At 39.7% G+C, this 15,419-nt stretch overlaps 2 protein-coding genes and 1 long non-coding RNA gene across 6 annotated transcripts; 1 reads left to right on the forward strand and 2 right to left on the reverse strand.

Moving 5' to 3' along the window:
• LOC134088941 (lysosomal membrane ascorbate-dependent ferrireductase CYB561A3) lies at positions 1–2,907 on the reverse strand. Of its 2 annotated transcripts, none has more exons than XM_062543164.1 (7): positions 2,656–2,907; positions 2,086–2,302; positions 1,510–1,707; positions 1,106–1,314; positions 671–825; positions 371–539; positions 1–199 (listed from the first exon to the last, which is right to left on the reverse strand). In XM_062543164.1, exons 3-7 carry the CDS (start codon positions 1,682–1,684, stop codon positions 173–175), a joined length of 735 nt encoding a protein of 244 aa, XP_062399148.1. In that variant the 5' UTR covers positions 1,685–1,707; positions 2,086–2,302; positions 2,656–2,907; the 3' UTR covers positions 1–172. The 2 variants fall into 2 exon arrangements, with proteins under 2 accessions (XP_062399148.1, XP_062399147.1); XM_062543163.1 differs by having other exon boundaries at positions 2,086–2,323.
• A 1,684-nt stretch (positions 2,908–4,591) lies between these two features.
• LOC134088943 (uncharacterized) lies at positions 4,592–5,293 on the forward strand. The gene is made up of 2 exons (XR_009940010.1): positions 4,592–4,773; positions 4,916–5,293. It is a non-coding gene; the product is annotated as an uncharacterized LOC134088943 (long non-coding RNA).
• hdr (hematopoietic death receptor) lies at positions 4,909–13,422 on the reverse strand. 3 transcript variants are annotated; one of them, XM_062543167.1, is made up of 10 exons: positions 13,270–13,422; positions 12,635–12,788; positions 12,302–12,430; positions 9,713–9,824; positions 9,286–9,371; positions 9,025–9,111; positions 7,757–7,794; positions 7,136–7,399; positions 6,453–6,498; positions 4,909–6,238 (listed from the first exon to the last, which is right to left on the reverse strand). In XM_062543167.1, exons 1-10 carry the CDS (start codon positions 13,411–13,413, stop codon positions 5,946–5,948), a joined length of 1,353 nt encoding a protein of 450 aa, XP_062399151.1. In that variant the 5' UTR covers positions 13,414–13,422; the 3' UTR covers positions 4,909–5,945. The 3 variants fall into 3 exon arrangements, with proteins under 3 accessions (XP_062399151.1, XP_062399152.1, XP_062399150.1); XM_062543168.1 differs by having other exon boundaries at positions 7,328–7,399; positions 13,258–13,422; XM_062543166.1 differs by having other exon boundaries at positions 13,258–13,422.
• Between the last annotated feature and the right edge of the window lie 1,997 nt (positions 13,423–15,419).

Genomic DNA, 15,419 nt, shown 5'->3' on the forward strand with positions numbered 1-15,419 from the left:
CAGATTTATACAAGCAAAGCATTTATTAAAGATTTCAATCATGTAATCATGAATAAAATAAATTAATTCAACATATTATATGTACTGGCCAGCATGTATGTTTATTTCACCAAGCAGGTGAAGTTCTTCATTCTTTCTTTACGTTGCTGTGGTAACTGTGGTTTTGTGGCCATCAACTTTCAACATCACACTGCAATGGCTGGAGAGACAAAATTAGGTCACTGGTAGTATTTCTCATTTTTTCTTTTCATATTCATGCTTTGAGATGAATATTTTGTTATTCTTAGAACAAGTTACACATTTTTTAAGCTTAACTGACACTATTAACACCATATTTTGCACAATATGAAGTGATGTCTCGAAGCCTTACCCTATAGCCTTCTCCATCATGGGTAGGCTCTGGTCGTTGCCACTTCTGGTTGGACAGGATGTACAACACAACTAATCCAAATGCCACAATCAGAACTCCGAGAAAGTTAGCAAAGAGGGCCTCTGGTGGCAAGTCCTTGTAAGGCTGTGATCCATTCCCATTTCCTTTACTAGATTCAATTGACAGTTGATCACAGCTTTTAGTATGCATACTGACAGGATATACTGTACACCGATAGATGCATTGACACATGGATATGTGCTGCTGCACACGTGTATACCAATAAACCTTGATACTTACAGAGCAAAGAATAATTTTTCATTGATACCAGATATGCAGGAAATTATGCTCAGAACTAGGATGATTCCTCCCATCCAGACATGAGTAGGTTTGATCAGTTTGCGAAACTCCACTGGAGAACATGGCAGTAGGAAGGCAGCAAATCCACCCACCCACTGACAATAAAACCACAGGCAGAGATACCATCAGCTTCCCCTTTTACGAATAAAGTACAACTTCAAGTACAAGCTTCTTTTTAAGTTTATCTATACCAGGATTAAAGTAATATTGAAAGAAAAAAAAAATACAGTAAAAGCTGGGTATATTGTAGACAGTGCCCTCTTGGACAGTAAGCATTGATATGCAGTGGAATCACACATTAAAACAGTATGGGAGTGCAGTTATGGAACCAACATGTGAACTTTTGTTTGTCAACCGTATGTTTTCACATAGTACCTGAGAGGCAAAGAGAGCCACGGTGCAAATGCCAATCCAGCTATGCAGCGAATACACATTGGGGATGTGTTGGGCATTGTGATTACCAAACACAGCACAAAGTCCCACAATGGACAGAATCAATGCTAGGAGAAGAATCCCAGCATGAAGCAGCTTCCATGGTGTCTTATTCTGTCCCCATGTTAGAGGCACACGATACACGACCGCCGCTACAGTAGTTAGAAAAAGGAGGAATATCTTATTATCATGCCGTACCTAGACAGTACAGAAACTGTAACAGTAACTGAGGAAGTGTGATTAATCGCGGTCAGCCATTTACAGAAAAAAAAACATGTGATATGCAAATGGGGGAGAGAATCAATATGGAAGTGTAAGACAATGTGTCATTGTTTAATTTTACTCACCATTACCATACAGCACCACCAAACCAGTCACCATAAGAACAGGGTGCCAGTTGAACTGTTTACCCGAACCATCCCATGCAAAGCCGCCACGCCATACAGCGTTCCAGTAGGACACAAACACCACACATAAAATTCCCAGGCAAAGGCACAGCAAATAGGAAGGGTAAAAGAACATGATGGACCAAATCCTGGTATGCCCTGTCCAAATGATAGAAAAGGGTCAATTCAATCCCACATATCAGATATATTCAGATATATATTAATTGAGAATGAGACACAGCCTATGTCATTTTAAACTAGGGCCTACTGAATTTCAAGTTGACAATGACATTCCGTGAATTCAGATGCCATGACGAAACCTTACACATTATGCATCACTTCTTGTAGGCTACAGCTTTGTTAATAAACTAATACATTTACAAAATTCCCAGGTGAGACCTGGATAAAGCAATATTAGTAATCAAACAGCCACTTCAACAATATAAGGCACAACTCTGCTTTTCCATTACAAACTGACTATAATGTCAAGATGGATTCTGTGAACATAGACTCAATATGATACATCATTCATCTCACCTCTCACTTCTCAATTGGAGCAGCTGCAATTGTAGACCAAACGTTCAACTGCCAATCTTTCTTGTGAAAGTCCCGAGATGGTTTCATTGTACCACCCCCAATAGAACTTTAGAATATTTGATTTAATTTCAGTTCCTCTTGCTTGATGGATGTTCCACTTCGGGGGTTTGTTCTTACGTAGGTGCATCTCTTTGAAGCGAGCCCATCCTCTTGAAATCTTCAGGCGAGAAAATGAAAGCTATGTAAGTAAAATAATAACAAAGAAAGCAACTAAATACATTCCCAACTTTATCATGTGACACGGGGGTGGCTCATCCTCCCCCTCTCTCTCTCTCTCTCTCTCTCTCTCTCTCTCTTACACACACACACACACACACACACACACACACACACACACACACACACACACACACACACACACACACACACACACACACACACACACACACACACACACACAAGGTAGGCTAATTAAACACAGTACGCCTGACAATTAAAGATTTGTGCGCTGATCAACATACCAGGAAGTGCAGACAGCGAAATCCATAACCACATAGCAACATAGCCTACCTGGGTTCAAACAAGGTCGAGTATGTTTGGTAACATGATCTTGCTGAATCAATCTTGAGCGGTGTAAAAAAAAGAGTCAACAATTACGCGTGAACAGCGAGAACGACTAGCCCATGCTTTCCCTCGTATGAAGGGTTCACTTTTCCTCTGTACAAGGGTGCAATCCCTCAATATTTTACAGTTAGAGTGGAAGCGAGAGTCTGTCCAAGTTTGCGTAAAGGACAGTCCATTTCCTTGTTCATCGCGAAGTGACCGATGGGAAATGTCGTTTTCTATCCAAATGGTTGTCGTTATATAAATGTAAAGTAGATCATCATTCTATCAAAGTTCTGTTAAATATTTCACTTAGCCAGTAAGCTTTTTGAGAATTCTAGTTAGTCACTGCCTGTCTGTCAATAATTAAAATTTTCTGGAAAACTTCACTGCGCAATTACTGCGAAAAGAATGTGTTGTGCTGACACCATGTGAGCATTGAAGGAATTGTCTCTCTTACAGATAGGCTACTGTAGATATATCTACAGTATCTATCTATCTATTGATCTATCTATCTTCAGCTGTGTTGAGTAAAAAGACGTAAAAAGACGTAAAAATCATGTTTTGCCCTTTTATTTTGATGTCTCAATGAAAACCATGAAAATCTAAATTTTAACAAAAAAGAAAAGTTCCACAATCGGCATACTCTTCTCCTATGATGACACCCCATAAAGCTGAAGAATACAAAGCAAAGGATATGAGACCATTCCTCTACAAAACCTCCACATCTGGTTTTGAGGTCCTACTGTAGGTCTCACTTCACATGTGCATTCTCCTCACTCTACTGTTTTTCTACGGAGTTGAGATCAGGGGACTAAGATGGCGATGGCAGAAGCTTCATCTTGTGCTCAGTAAAGTTTTTTGTTTTGATTTGGACATGTGTTTTGGCTCATTGACCTGTCGAATTATCCAATCATGACCCACTTTTAGTGTCTTGGCAGAGATTGACGGATGTTCTTTGAAAACGTTCAGGTTTTCTTGGATTTCCTGATACTATGCACACTAATGAGGTTTCCAATGCCATTGGCAGACAGACTTAACTGCCCCACAGTATCACAGACCCTCCACCATAATTACCATTAGGCATGGAGTTATTTCAGTCATTCTTTTATGTACGCCAAACCCACCTGGAGTGTTTCGTGTCAAAGAGCGCAATTTTCATTTTATCTGAGAATAGGCCACGATTCCAGTATTACTGTAACTCCTGCCATTTACATCTGTAATTAAATGACAGGAAAGGCTTACTGTACCTGCCATGTCTTTTTGTTGACCCCAAAGTGATCCTTTCCCCCCCTGTAACTTCCCAACAGTAGTTCTTATGGATTTTTTTTTCTTCTCCTTTGCATCCTCCTCACAAGCTCAAAAAGACAAGGGATTTGGCCTCTGTCACGCTATTACCATGCATTCAGAAGATTACTGCTGGAAGTTTACAGACACATACGTTCATGCAGGGCCACTGCTAAGCTTTTAAAATAACAAAAATAATACATGCTTTAATTCAACTTTAGCAGGATCTATCTATCAGATGTACTGTACATATGCAAAGTAAGGCATACCAGATGCTATGAATATTTCCAATTTTATGAAAGAGTGAAGACCTCATCACACAACATCAAATGGACTTTCTATGAAACCTCAATTTTTACCCCTCAGACCCAATGTGTTTTGCACATTGCAGACATAAAACGTTAAGATGTTAGGCAATTGTAAGATCATTTTGATTGCTCTAGAATTGGTGTGCGGTCTTTACTTATAGGCCTAAGATACTTTATACAATAGGTCTACTACAAATGTGAGGAATGATCTTTCGTTCATTACTTAGCTCTTGGAACATTGTTTTATTCCTGCATCCACAATTTCTCAGAGTTCTTTCGACCAACACTTACATCTGACTCAGATCTTCAGCCATGCCATATGTGGACTCTCTGGTGTTCAACTCCAGCGTGACTTAATCTACTATGGAGATGGTGAAGCAATGTGGCAACATCTGTTGAAACGTCACACAGACCTGTGAAATCCCACCAGAGGAGGCTTCCCTGAAGTGAAATTATGTCAACACCTGCAGACTACCAGTAAAAAGTAAAGGTCAAAAATTAAACCCTACATTCATGTCTACAAAACTACAGTATCCTGACATGTGATCCAAGAGACACTTACATAGCAAACCAAAAAAATAAAACAAATAATCCAAAATGACATGATTCTTTTTTTTTTATTACATTTACAGGAAAGCCCTATCACATGGGAATGTATAACTTTTCATTTCATTGTGACAACCTCTAAGGAGAAGATACAAAACACAACAGTAAACCCTGAGATAATACACTAAATAACGGAAAAAACTAGGCTTGTTTGTTTTGCTCTTTTCTTACAACAGAAATTACAGCGGCAGGAAATATAAAACTATACAGTCAAATCCACCTTCAGGGCTACTAAATAACACAAGTAAAAATCCTAAAAAATACAAAATATTGAAAGTAACATATAGTTTATTCTTCAGTGATATATACCACACATGGACGACATTCAAAAATCTCATCAGTTGATAAGTCTAAATGTTTGCAATGGGATCTGCCCATCAAAATCCAATTACTGATTACCTTGCTTCACTACAACACATTCAGAATTTTCTGTGAACAAATAGAAACTATGTACGTAGATGTACTGCAATGAAAGCAATACTGGATGAGTATGACACCAAAAATGTCTCTTGATAGAAAAAAAAGAAAAACTTTTTCAAACTTCACACAAGGAACACATGAATTCTTAAACTATGTTAACATACAATTACTAAATATGACTGATGTTCAAGCCGGCTATAGGAGCGGGACACAACTTGTAGCAAACCTTTGGCTGGAAGAAAATAACAGGACGGTGTCATTTTGTTTGATGGAAACACTTGAAACTGATATTAAATCGAAATATTGATGATTTATCCCAATGAAATAATTTACTTTGTACTCTGGCACTATTTCTTCATACTTTTTTCAAAATAAATAAGGCAAATTGCACAGAACTTTATGGGTATACAATATTACATTTTTACATTAAATTAATTCACAGCCTGATTTTACGCTCCATTTTATGGTTAACATACTGTACCTAAACAAAACATACACATGTACAATTAACCATAAATGCCAGTGCAACTGACTTATTTAAAAAAAAAAAAAAATGTAAAAAAAAAAATTCAAGTTCATTTCCAAACAAATATGCAAAGGCCATGTCAACTCCGTTAGCATGGCTTTAATCATACATCAAGCAGCCTCATACTTATAAAAACCACCCTCTACCGCTTTCTCAATGATGTTTTCAGCGGAGAACCTCTGGTCCAGGAACAGCAAGGCGTCTATGAGGTTATTAATACTGGCTTTCATTCCTTCTCTTTCCATCCATATTCTGAGAAGTGCATATATTTTGTCGTCTGAGCAATTATTCTCCACGCCTCTGATGTCATTATCAGTGAGTCCTAAATGCCGGAAGAATCTCTTATGAAACAGCACATCAACCTCTTCAAAGAGGTCGAACGATTTCCTCAGCGAATCGTCTCCTGAATAAATAAATAACAACCTTAAATACAGGTCACTACAGATGACTCAAGTGTTTGAAACATGAGTGAAAATGAGAAAATGAGTGAAACATCTGCGTTTCATTTAGTTCACGATTCTGCGGTTTATATAATTTGTTTTTATTTTATATTCAATTTGTATTTAAAGGAACCAAACATGGTAAAATGTTGAATGTGTATGTCCATGTTTTCTTACCATTTAGAGGAACGAGTCTTGGAATACCTGGAGTTTGTTCTGTCACCTAAAATAGAAAACATAATGTTGGTAACTGAAATATCTATTTGTGTGGGATACAATAGCAGTTAGTTAGCAAACTGCAGCAAATAACAGCAACTTGACGCAGCATCTGTATAAAAATAACTTCATACTTAATGACCAAAATATATCAATGTTAATGATTCCAAATGTTAGAAACATCTCAATCCAAATTGTTGGAAGAGAATTCTCTCACAAGTGTAGCTCTGTATGCTACAAAAACAACAAATAAAAGTACCAAACAATACTCATCAAATGTTAAGAATATAAAGTATTGGAGCTGCTGGAAGATCAGTTATGCAGTATCTGTCCCTGGCACAAATCCTTGGAAAAGGACAGCGAGATTAAATCAGAGCTGGGCAATCTTATAAACAAAGGCACAGAGTGGCAGCACTTCTTCATTCTAACTGATGCAGTAGCCCTTCTAGCCATTTTTATCAACTAATCTCGATCTCCAGACAGCTGACCAGCTGTGTGATGTATACACCTGAGCTTGGCTGCACTGGAGACCTCCGCTAGTTACACCGGGCCTTTGTGGACAAGACTGCCTGCCCCGTTCGGACGACATGGACACACGCAAGACGGACAGAAAGCAAAAGCGCGCTCAGCGAGAACACTCTCACCCGAAGGAGAGGCTGTGTCAGCGGGTTGGGAGGCGTGGAGCTGCTGTTGCCACTGCTGCTGCTGCTGCAGGAGAGGGGGGTGTGGGAGGGAGGCGGTGGGAGCGCAGACAAACTGGCTTGCGAGGAGCTGGCCGTGTTAGGGAGGCTCTCTCCCAGGCCCGTGTCCTCGTCTTCCGGCGCCGCGGAACCCACCAACTGCTTCACGGCACGGTGTATCGGCTCCTTCGTCGCGGGTCTGTCTTCAACCACCCGAACATTCCTCTCCTTGTGGGACATTAAAAAACGCATCAATAATGTTAAGACCACAGTGTGACATAATGATTTACTAATAGGAAAATAATTAAGGATATCCTCTACCCTTCTATTAAAGTAAGGCCGTAAGTGGCTTGGAGTGATTGATGAGAAGCTGTCACCATTAATTGTATTTTGAGAATATAGCAAACATTGTGCAGGAATTCCAATTAAGCATTGCAGCAACATTGAATGCAAATAACATTCAGGCCACATTTGCAAAAGTCCATGCTGGGAATTCAGTGGGAGCTCTGAAAACACTTCAGTTTCAAGGATGTGATAATTGCATGTTGTGATTATGATATTAATTATTATTAGACACATATTTACCAAGTTTCTCTGGTGGGTATCTTTCCTTCTCAGAGCATCTGTAATACGAATGAAAACATAAAGCAATATAGTCATGAACAAACTGTAATTTTCAAGATAAGCAGTGGTGGTGATTTAAAGTCAAGTCTGTGACTAACAGCAAGTTAGTCAATTGCATCCTAAAAAAGATAAATAGAAGTCTATGCCATATTATTTGGATCCTTGGGATTTGATCTCAGGCTGGAAAAACATAGCTCTCCTTAATTTGCAAAAACATTCAGACCATTGGATGGGGATGGTGACAGGGAGTCAAAAACATTGGGGGTGGAGGTTGGTGTATCTCCCTATAGCTCCCCGACTGGGCCAAAACAAAACATAGCGCTCCATGTAAGATAGCCCGTCCATGGCCTTGGTAGGTGATGAAGGTAGCTGCTGTTCTCCAAGTGTCGTTCACTACTGCGTGCGGCCGTCTTCAATTTGATCCCGGGGAATTTGGAGCAGATGATCGACTGTAATGTCCTTGTTGTTGTCATCATTCCACGGGAGGTGTCTGGGCACATACCACCTACGTTTTAACTAGGTGGGGCAGATTTTTTTTTAGTGCCACAGCATTCTTGTTAGTTGCTTCTTGTTTGATCTGTAGAGTTGCCAAGTGCTTATCAGAAGGCCTCGCCGATGGGTGGTGTAAGGAGAAAAAGTAGCTGTTGCTTAAAACTTTAATCCCTATCCACCTGAATTATGTGGTACTTTACCTGAAATAGTCTCTGTGATTCCCAGAAAATCCATCCCAGTTCAAAAATAAATGTTTGATAGCCACGTGTTTCCACAGTCCACATTCCACAATACACAACACTTTGTGTTGGAGTGGATCACAGATGAAAGTGTACATTCTAAGCTTTGTTTGGGGCAATAATGATCCTTGAAGAAACTTCATGGATATGCCACTTTGCATCAATATTCAACACCTTTCATCACTAATACAGTAACCATTTAGTCCAACACCGACTGAATTACCTGACTTTATTTAAAATAATTGCATTGTGTTGCTTTAAAATCTTCTTGGAGGTAATACTGTCCCTATAAATGTTAACCGACATGCACAAATGTGTTGGATAGCTTTATATTCTGATATGATTTCTGAAAATATTCTTTGTGTCAGAAATAGTTATTTTTAAAAGGCAGCATATAATCATTGCCTCTCCGTCTACAAGTCTGACAGTAACTGTGCTTACCTTGAGTGCAAATAGGATGAAATAACTTTAGTATAAAGATTTGTATTGTGTCCTTACCTCTCAATTTATGTGGCAAAGTCTTCCAAAAGACGAAGGCTCCAAGCACTAATATCAGTACGGTGATTACAACAATCACAACAATCACTACAAAAAGAAAGAAAAATGGTCATTAACCTAAATGAAATCTTACAGATTACTGCTGTTACTCCTGAAGCAGTGCACTTAGACAGGAAGGTCGGTGGTCCTGCACATCACAACATCACAAAACAATCAATGATAACATCATCTTTCCGTCTGCAAAACGCTAAGGAACAGCACCTGTGGTGTTCACAGCTTTTTTCTTCTCACAGATGGTGTTTGAGGTGGGGGTGCATTGCTTCTTTTCGAACTCACCCTCTTTACATCTGGCAACAAAATAAATAAATAAAACAATGTCGGCACAGTAAGTAAATACACAAACTACACTGCAAACAAAACTGCTCAAAGCCCATTGCCTCGCCTCATGCTTCACCGTAGCTCAAGCATTTTACTGCACAACATCTGGCAGCATGCTACAGTACATAACGGGCATATCCAATCAGCACATGAAGTTCAAATTCTATTTGATCTGTATCATAGTGTAGTGCAGCATGCAGGAATGAATTCCTTTTGATTTCCTCTTGGTACACTCCTCTTAAGAAATTCTGCTTTTCTCTGATTAATAATACAAGTTCCTACTGCAAAAAGGAGGGAAACCGCAGCATACTTAGAACATCTCTTGCACACTTCACATGCATGGTGAGGAAGACAGAAGGAGCCTGGTTTGCACTGGCACTCAGTGTCGCTGACGGGCGTGCATGCTTTTGTGGCCTTCTGATCTGCAAAAAAGACACACACACACACACTTACTAACACAAAAGACAACACTTTGCTCTTGATCACTTGATCACCAGTTCAGTGCATGTTGTGATGTATATTTCATGAGTCTACATTCACCAACAGTTGGAAGATCACAAAAGATATTATGTGGTGTTGCAGAGTTAATAGAAGCAGAGAGGGACAAACAGGCAGCCCCAAGGTGATGCAACCTGTTGGTTTCTTCACAACAATTTAGCCCCTTTCCTTGTGCCTAGTACTAATACTTGGCTGGTGTTGTTGAGATTTATTCATCTTTGCTACTGGCGAGAGCAGCCAAACTGTGGCATATTAGGATTTGTTTGGACTGCAATGTTTGTATTGGTTATTGACCACCAACAAGCAAAACAAACTAAAAATTTAACACAGCGCTGAGCCAATGCCAGGGTCGGCCAAAGCAAGCCAACCTGGAACAAAGCCACTTGGCAGAGGAAGCAAAGCAGGCTGCCAGGTAAGACAGGCTCTTTCTGGGATCGCCAAGCTGACACACACGTATACAGCCAAACATTTAACATTCACACTGCCCAATAAATATTAATAATAAAAAAAATAGATGTACTCTATGGACTTTGGTACTGTCTTGTTTTTGGAATTGAGGCTATATTTTTCAGATATAAATGCCCAAAACTATTTTTCTTTATGGCAGGTCATTATTCAAAAACCTGCTGTGTGCTTTCTAACCTGTGCCTCAGTCCATTTTGGCTGAATTAGGACTCAAGACAACTCAGGACATCATTGATCACAGCAATTCTCTATCCATCAAAATCGTGGAAATGCAAGGGTTTACTGGCTGAGCCTCTGATTGAAAAACAAACAAAAAAAACACTGTTGCTTTTAACACTATCTACCAGCTCAACACTGGTTTCACCAGCAATGGGGGGGACATCTTCACACTGCTCCTGAAGCCTATTAAACTGTCTGTTTGTCTCAGGGATAGGGACAACCAGTCAGTCTGATGCCCATTTTAGTGGCAGCCTATTTGCACCTGCTGAGCGGCGACACTGATGCCTGACCACACTGGCGGTATGCATTCCCCCTCTGCCACAGACCCAGTCATTCTGATGCTGAGGACTGTATTCGCCAAGGCAGTGCATTTGAACCAGCTTTATAAGCCTAAGTGCAGTGTCACAATAGTTTAAACATGCCCCTGTCTCTGTTCCACTTCCTCTCAGATTGTGCACTCCCTATGTACTTAAATAGACTATTCCCTTGGTTGTTTATAAACTGTAGTACACTCTGATGCTTGTTTGTTTGGGCAGTCATTTAGCCACAGCCTCACAGGACAGTTCCACAGGAACACTGACATGTTTTTTTCATTTTTCATTCTCAAATGTGATTAATGTCAAAACAAAAGCTTCCTTTACATCTCAAGAACAAATTTTAATTTGCAAATCATAACCTTTAACCAGACCAATTCTACATGTATCTCCAAAGCAACATACTTAAGATGGAGGAAATGATTCAGAAGCATGTTGAAGCCACTGAACTGATTAACTCCCCAAACAAAGCAATCCCTACAACTTGGGAGGTCAGCATCAAAACAATTGACGCTAAATACCACAGCCACAAGAAAACGTGTTTTATCTAAGCAGGCTGCTGTGATATATGTAAAATGTGCTGACGCTTTTGACACATTGAGGGTGTTTTGTGGAGTAACCAGGTACGCTATGCTGTTGGAGGTACAAATGCTGCATTGCCATTGAGATGACATGGTAAGGATCTGGCTCAAGGGCTATGAAAGTATTTTATTGTGTTTAGTTAGTAATTTCCTGTGTATTAGCCACATTGTGTATTTACTGTAGCCGCAGGACAGTGTTTTATGCAAGTCATAACTTTCAAAAGTTTTTACTTGTATGTCGCTTTGGATAAAGGCGTTTGCCAAATAGCCATAACCATAAGAAGAAACAAAACCATATAAATACCATATTAACTGCCCCCATGTATTAACCTCATAGCTGAAGAATTTTTTGCAAAATCAATGTATAGTTGAGAAAGTACGGATGAAAGCACCAATTTTATAGCCGTGTATAGCAGGCAGTTTTGCTCTTCATTTTGGTAACTGTCTGTAACCAAATATGTCAAACCTTTAGAACACTAAACATATCGGAGGTGTGAAAAGTTGGCTTACTTTAAGCTTTACTTTAATCACTGCTATGATGTATTGCTACAGTATTGTCCATCCAAAGTGCCTGTTTCGAAGTTAACTGATGGTCAAATCAACCAAAAATCCAAGTGGTCTGTGACAAAAGTTTGTGTGAAAGAATATGTTGGTGTCTACCTTCTACAGTGAAAAAAGTATTTTTGAAAAATAACTATTATGAACTCTAAGAGGTTGCAATTTAATAATTTAAGTAAGTAGGCAGTAGGCCACTAGTCATTTGTAATTAATTCAGTGTATTGACTAGGGTCTCCAAGTCTAAGGTTGATTAGTGATTCTTACCTGGAGGACACTTGGTGCATGATAAACACTGACTTAGTCCATTCTCATGCTCAGTGTATGTGTCATAATCACATGTTTCACAGCTCCCCTCCTTCAATGTTTCAGTGCAATGTGCCTTAACATAATTGCCTGATGAGACAAATGGAACATATGAGATGTTACATTTCAGAGGATCAATAACACCCCCCCTGTAATTCTATAATTCCCTGTAACTCTATAATTGTTTACTGAACATCACCTTGACCAAACCTGATCTCAAACAATGACTTAGTCAAGACCTGGGATAAACCAAATAAAGTGTGATCCTTAAAGTAATTCTTCTTGCCTACTCACCGGCTGGGCATTTTAAACAGCAGATGCCTTCGTGTGGATATGTCCCTGCTTTGCAAGAAATGTCGCGTAAAGTCCGATTCTTTCTGACATCTTCTTCAAGTTCCCAAAGTGTCCCAGCAGCGGCCAGGTGAATGAGCCATAACAAAGTTACAATCTGAAACAGACCACAAAATAATTCGTAACCAATTAGAAAAAGTCTTAAACGGAGATCGTTCTAAATCGAATTAAAGATAAATGCAATCTATAATCAAGAACACAATAGGCTACATTTGAGTTGTTGGCACGCAATGCACACAAGTTTGTTATGATAGTTCGGGTTCGGCAGCATTCACTACTCAAACTTTGCATTTATTCGGCTACATGCGTGTTCGATGTATCCTGTTATTGTTATAAGAAAAGACACATAACTTGCTGTTACTGTCGCCTTCATTAATGAGATAGCCCGCGTCTACTTCAGCTAATCACATTGCCGTCAAAAGCTTATCTAATAGCCAATGTATAGTTTTCCATAGGCCCATTGACGCTTATCGTGTCGCAGGCTACGGCTACAGTCTCGTGAAGTAGGCTATTAACTTAGAGCTTTGAAAGCTCTTGTTTTGCTTGTCTTGTAGGCTACAACCTACCTGGCCGCTTACTCGCTTCATGCTTAACGTCGATGTCGTCCTCTTACTGACATTGTAGAAAAAGAAGAAGAACTTTACTTGACAAAACTTTAGGTTATATTTTCTACGATTACAGCGCGTTCCAGTCGGTTCAGCCACTGGCGCATAGCCTGACATTCATAAACTTCCGGAGAAGGTCTGGGACAAGTCAATGCATCCGCCCCGCAAACTTATCAGTGCGTCACAGTAGGTGAGGCCAGTTGGAGAAAAGAAAGAAAAAAAACTAGGCCAAAGAAGAAACAGGAGAAGACACTCGCACACAGAAGCACATTCTTATCACACATTAGCGTTTAGTGGGAACTAGGAGCATAATGGAAATGAAATAGGCTATGTCAGGTCAGGTGATATTCATATTACCCAGCTGAATAATTCAATGTTAGATCTCACCACTGATGAGGACAACGGTGCAGTTAACATTAAGGAAAAGTCTGGGTTTCACAATAATCTCTCTTCTGGATATTAATAAGCTTGCATGCACTCTGGACACTTTTACATTTAATCATTTTCTATTAATGCAGTATATAAAATGCAATTTATATCTTACTGACAAAACCTTATTTACACTAATTTGGGATTTTTTCCCCTTTCTGTATAACTTGGCATGTGTTGGTCTTCAGCTATTATCACCCTCAAGCCGGTATGCCGAGGCCTACACACAGAGACGTGTGGTTGACACTATCTTCAGAGTAGCTGCCTGGGCTGCTGTGATATTCTGCTGGCAAGCCCCATCAGTGTAATGGCAGAAAAGGAAACAGCTTACTAGGATCTACTGGGGAAACATTCACCAAGGCAAAGGGGAATTTCATACCAGTGTGAAAGAATGCCAGAAAAAGTGGCACTTCATCATGTTGTTTGCTCTGACCACTTTGATGAGGGTAAGTAACTGAGTCCAACAGTTTCCAAACATTTCTGTGGTTATTCATTTAGATACCGTAGTTATTGAATTCATCAGACTAAAATGTGTACATACGGCATACGCTGTGACGTGGAATAAAGCTTGACATGTTTATCTAAGTCTGCGGTTTGTAGAATTCTTCTGAAAGCCGAACAACAGGCTAGTGAATGACGACAGGCGGGCGTACATCATTCAACTCTGACTCAGCGCTTAGCACTGTAAGTTAATGAGGAACTTGACATTTAATAACTGTTGACACTTAGTAACTGGTAGGTTACAGTAGACTCATATTTATATATATTATGTATATTCTCTTAATTGGACTACTGATGTGTAGTAATGTTCGACCTTAAGAGTTGCTGCTTTTTCATACTTTGTTCATGCTTTTTCATACTTTGTTTCTCTGTTGATTTAAATAAAAAGCATAAGCAGACACTACCATTATTCCGACTGTGAGACAGCAGATGTGTATGTTTATGTTTTCCTTTCTGAGTTACTGTGACCCTTTTTGACACGATAAGGCACAAGGCGAGGAGGCCTTTTCCCAACGACTGCTCATTTAGAGATAAGAGACGAAATGGAGTCAAGTCAAGTTGTTTGCCTCTGACAAATCCAGTGCAAGTTAAACTGTCTCTCTGAACAATTTTGAAGATTAGAACCGCTCAACAGACTCCTCCCTTCCTCAACCAGTGGATTTATCTCCTTGGTTTTGTTGTGTCTGCGACGGTAATGATATCCCCCTTTCCCAGTCAATAAAGGTGTCTTGGGACAGAGTTTTGTCTTCATTCTGTCAAACTGTTTTTGGAATAGCAATTTCAACTCTCTCTCGCTCTCTCTCTTTCTCTCTCTCACACACACACACACACACACACACACACACACACACACACACACACACACACACACACACACACACACACACACACACACACAATACGTATGCTCCTCCTTGAGGTAGATAAACCATGGTCACTTTAAACATGTCAAAATGGTGGAGTTTTATAGCGTAGGCCGTGTCAGTGAGAAGGCATTTATTGTCTCCACTCACCAAGGTTATTTTCTCCCATACAGTAGCCTCTCTGTTCTCCCTATGGCCTTTAAACTGTTATATTGACCCAAGGAATGGAGTTCTCTGTAGAAGTCTTGGCACATGTGAAATCCATGAGGAAATTGCCCCGGTGTGATAAGTACCTTATCAAGCCCTTAGTCCAACGCAGCTCAACAGTTA

Source organism: Sardina pilchardus, chromosome 8, assembly GCF_963854185.1.
Source record: "Sardina pilchardus chromosome 8, fSarPil1.1, whole genome shotgun sequence".
NCBI classification, from domain to species: domain Eukaryota; kingdom Metazoa; phylum Chordata; class Actinopteri; order Clupeiformes; family Clupeidae; genus Sardina; species Sardina pilchardus.

Excerpts from the sequence above, each read along its gene's own strand:
- LOC134088941 (XM_062543164.1), bottom strand. The coding sequence starts at position 1,684 with ATGTTCTTTTACCCTTCCTATTTGCTGTGCCTTTGCCTGGGAATTTTA. Across the intron at positions 540-670 it reads GAAAAATTATTCTTTGCTCT|TAAAGGAAATGGGAATGGAT; the intron begins GTAAGTATCAAG and ends AATTGAATCTAG. Across the intron at positions 200-370 it reads ATGATGGAGAAGGCTATAGG|CCATTGCAGTGTGATGTTGA; the intron begins GTAAGGCTTCGA and ends TTGTCTCTCCAG.
- hdr (XM_062543166.1), bottom strand. The coding sequence starts at position 13,413 with ATGTCAGGCTATGCGCCAGTGGCTGAACCGACTGGAACGCGCTGTAAT. Across the intron at positions 12,431-12,634 it reads CTGTTTAAAATGCCCAGCCG|GCAATTATGTTAAGGCACAT; the intron begins GTGAGTAGGCAA and ends TTGTCTCATCAG. Across the intron at positions 9,372-9,712 it reads GTGTGCAAGAGATGTTCTAA|ATGTAAAGAGGGTGAGTTCG; the intron begins GTATGCTGCGGT and ends TTTTGTTGCCAG.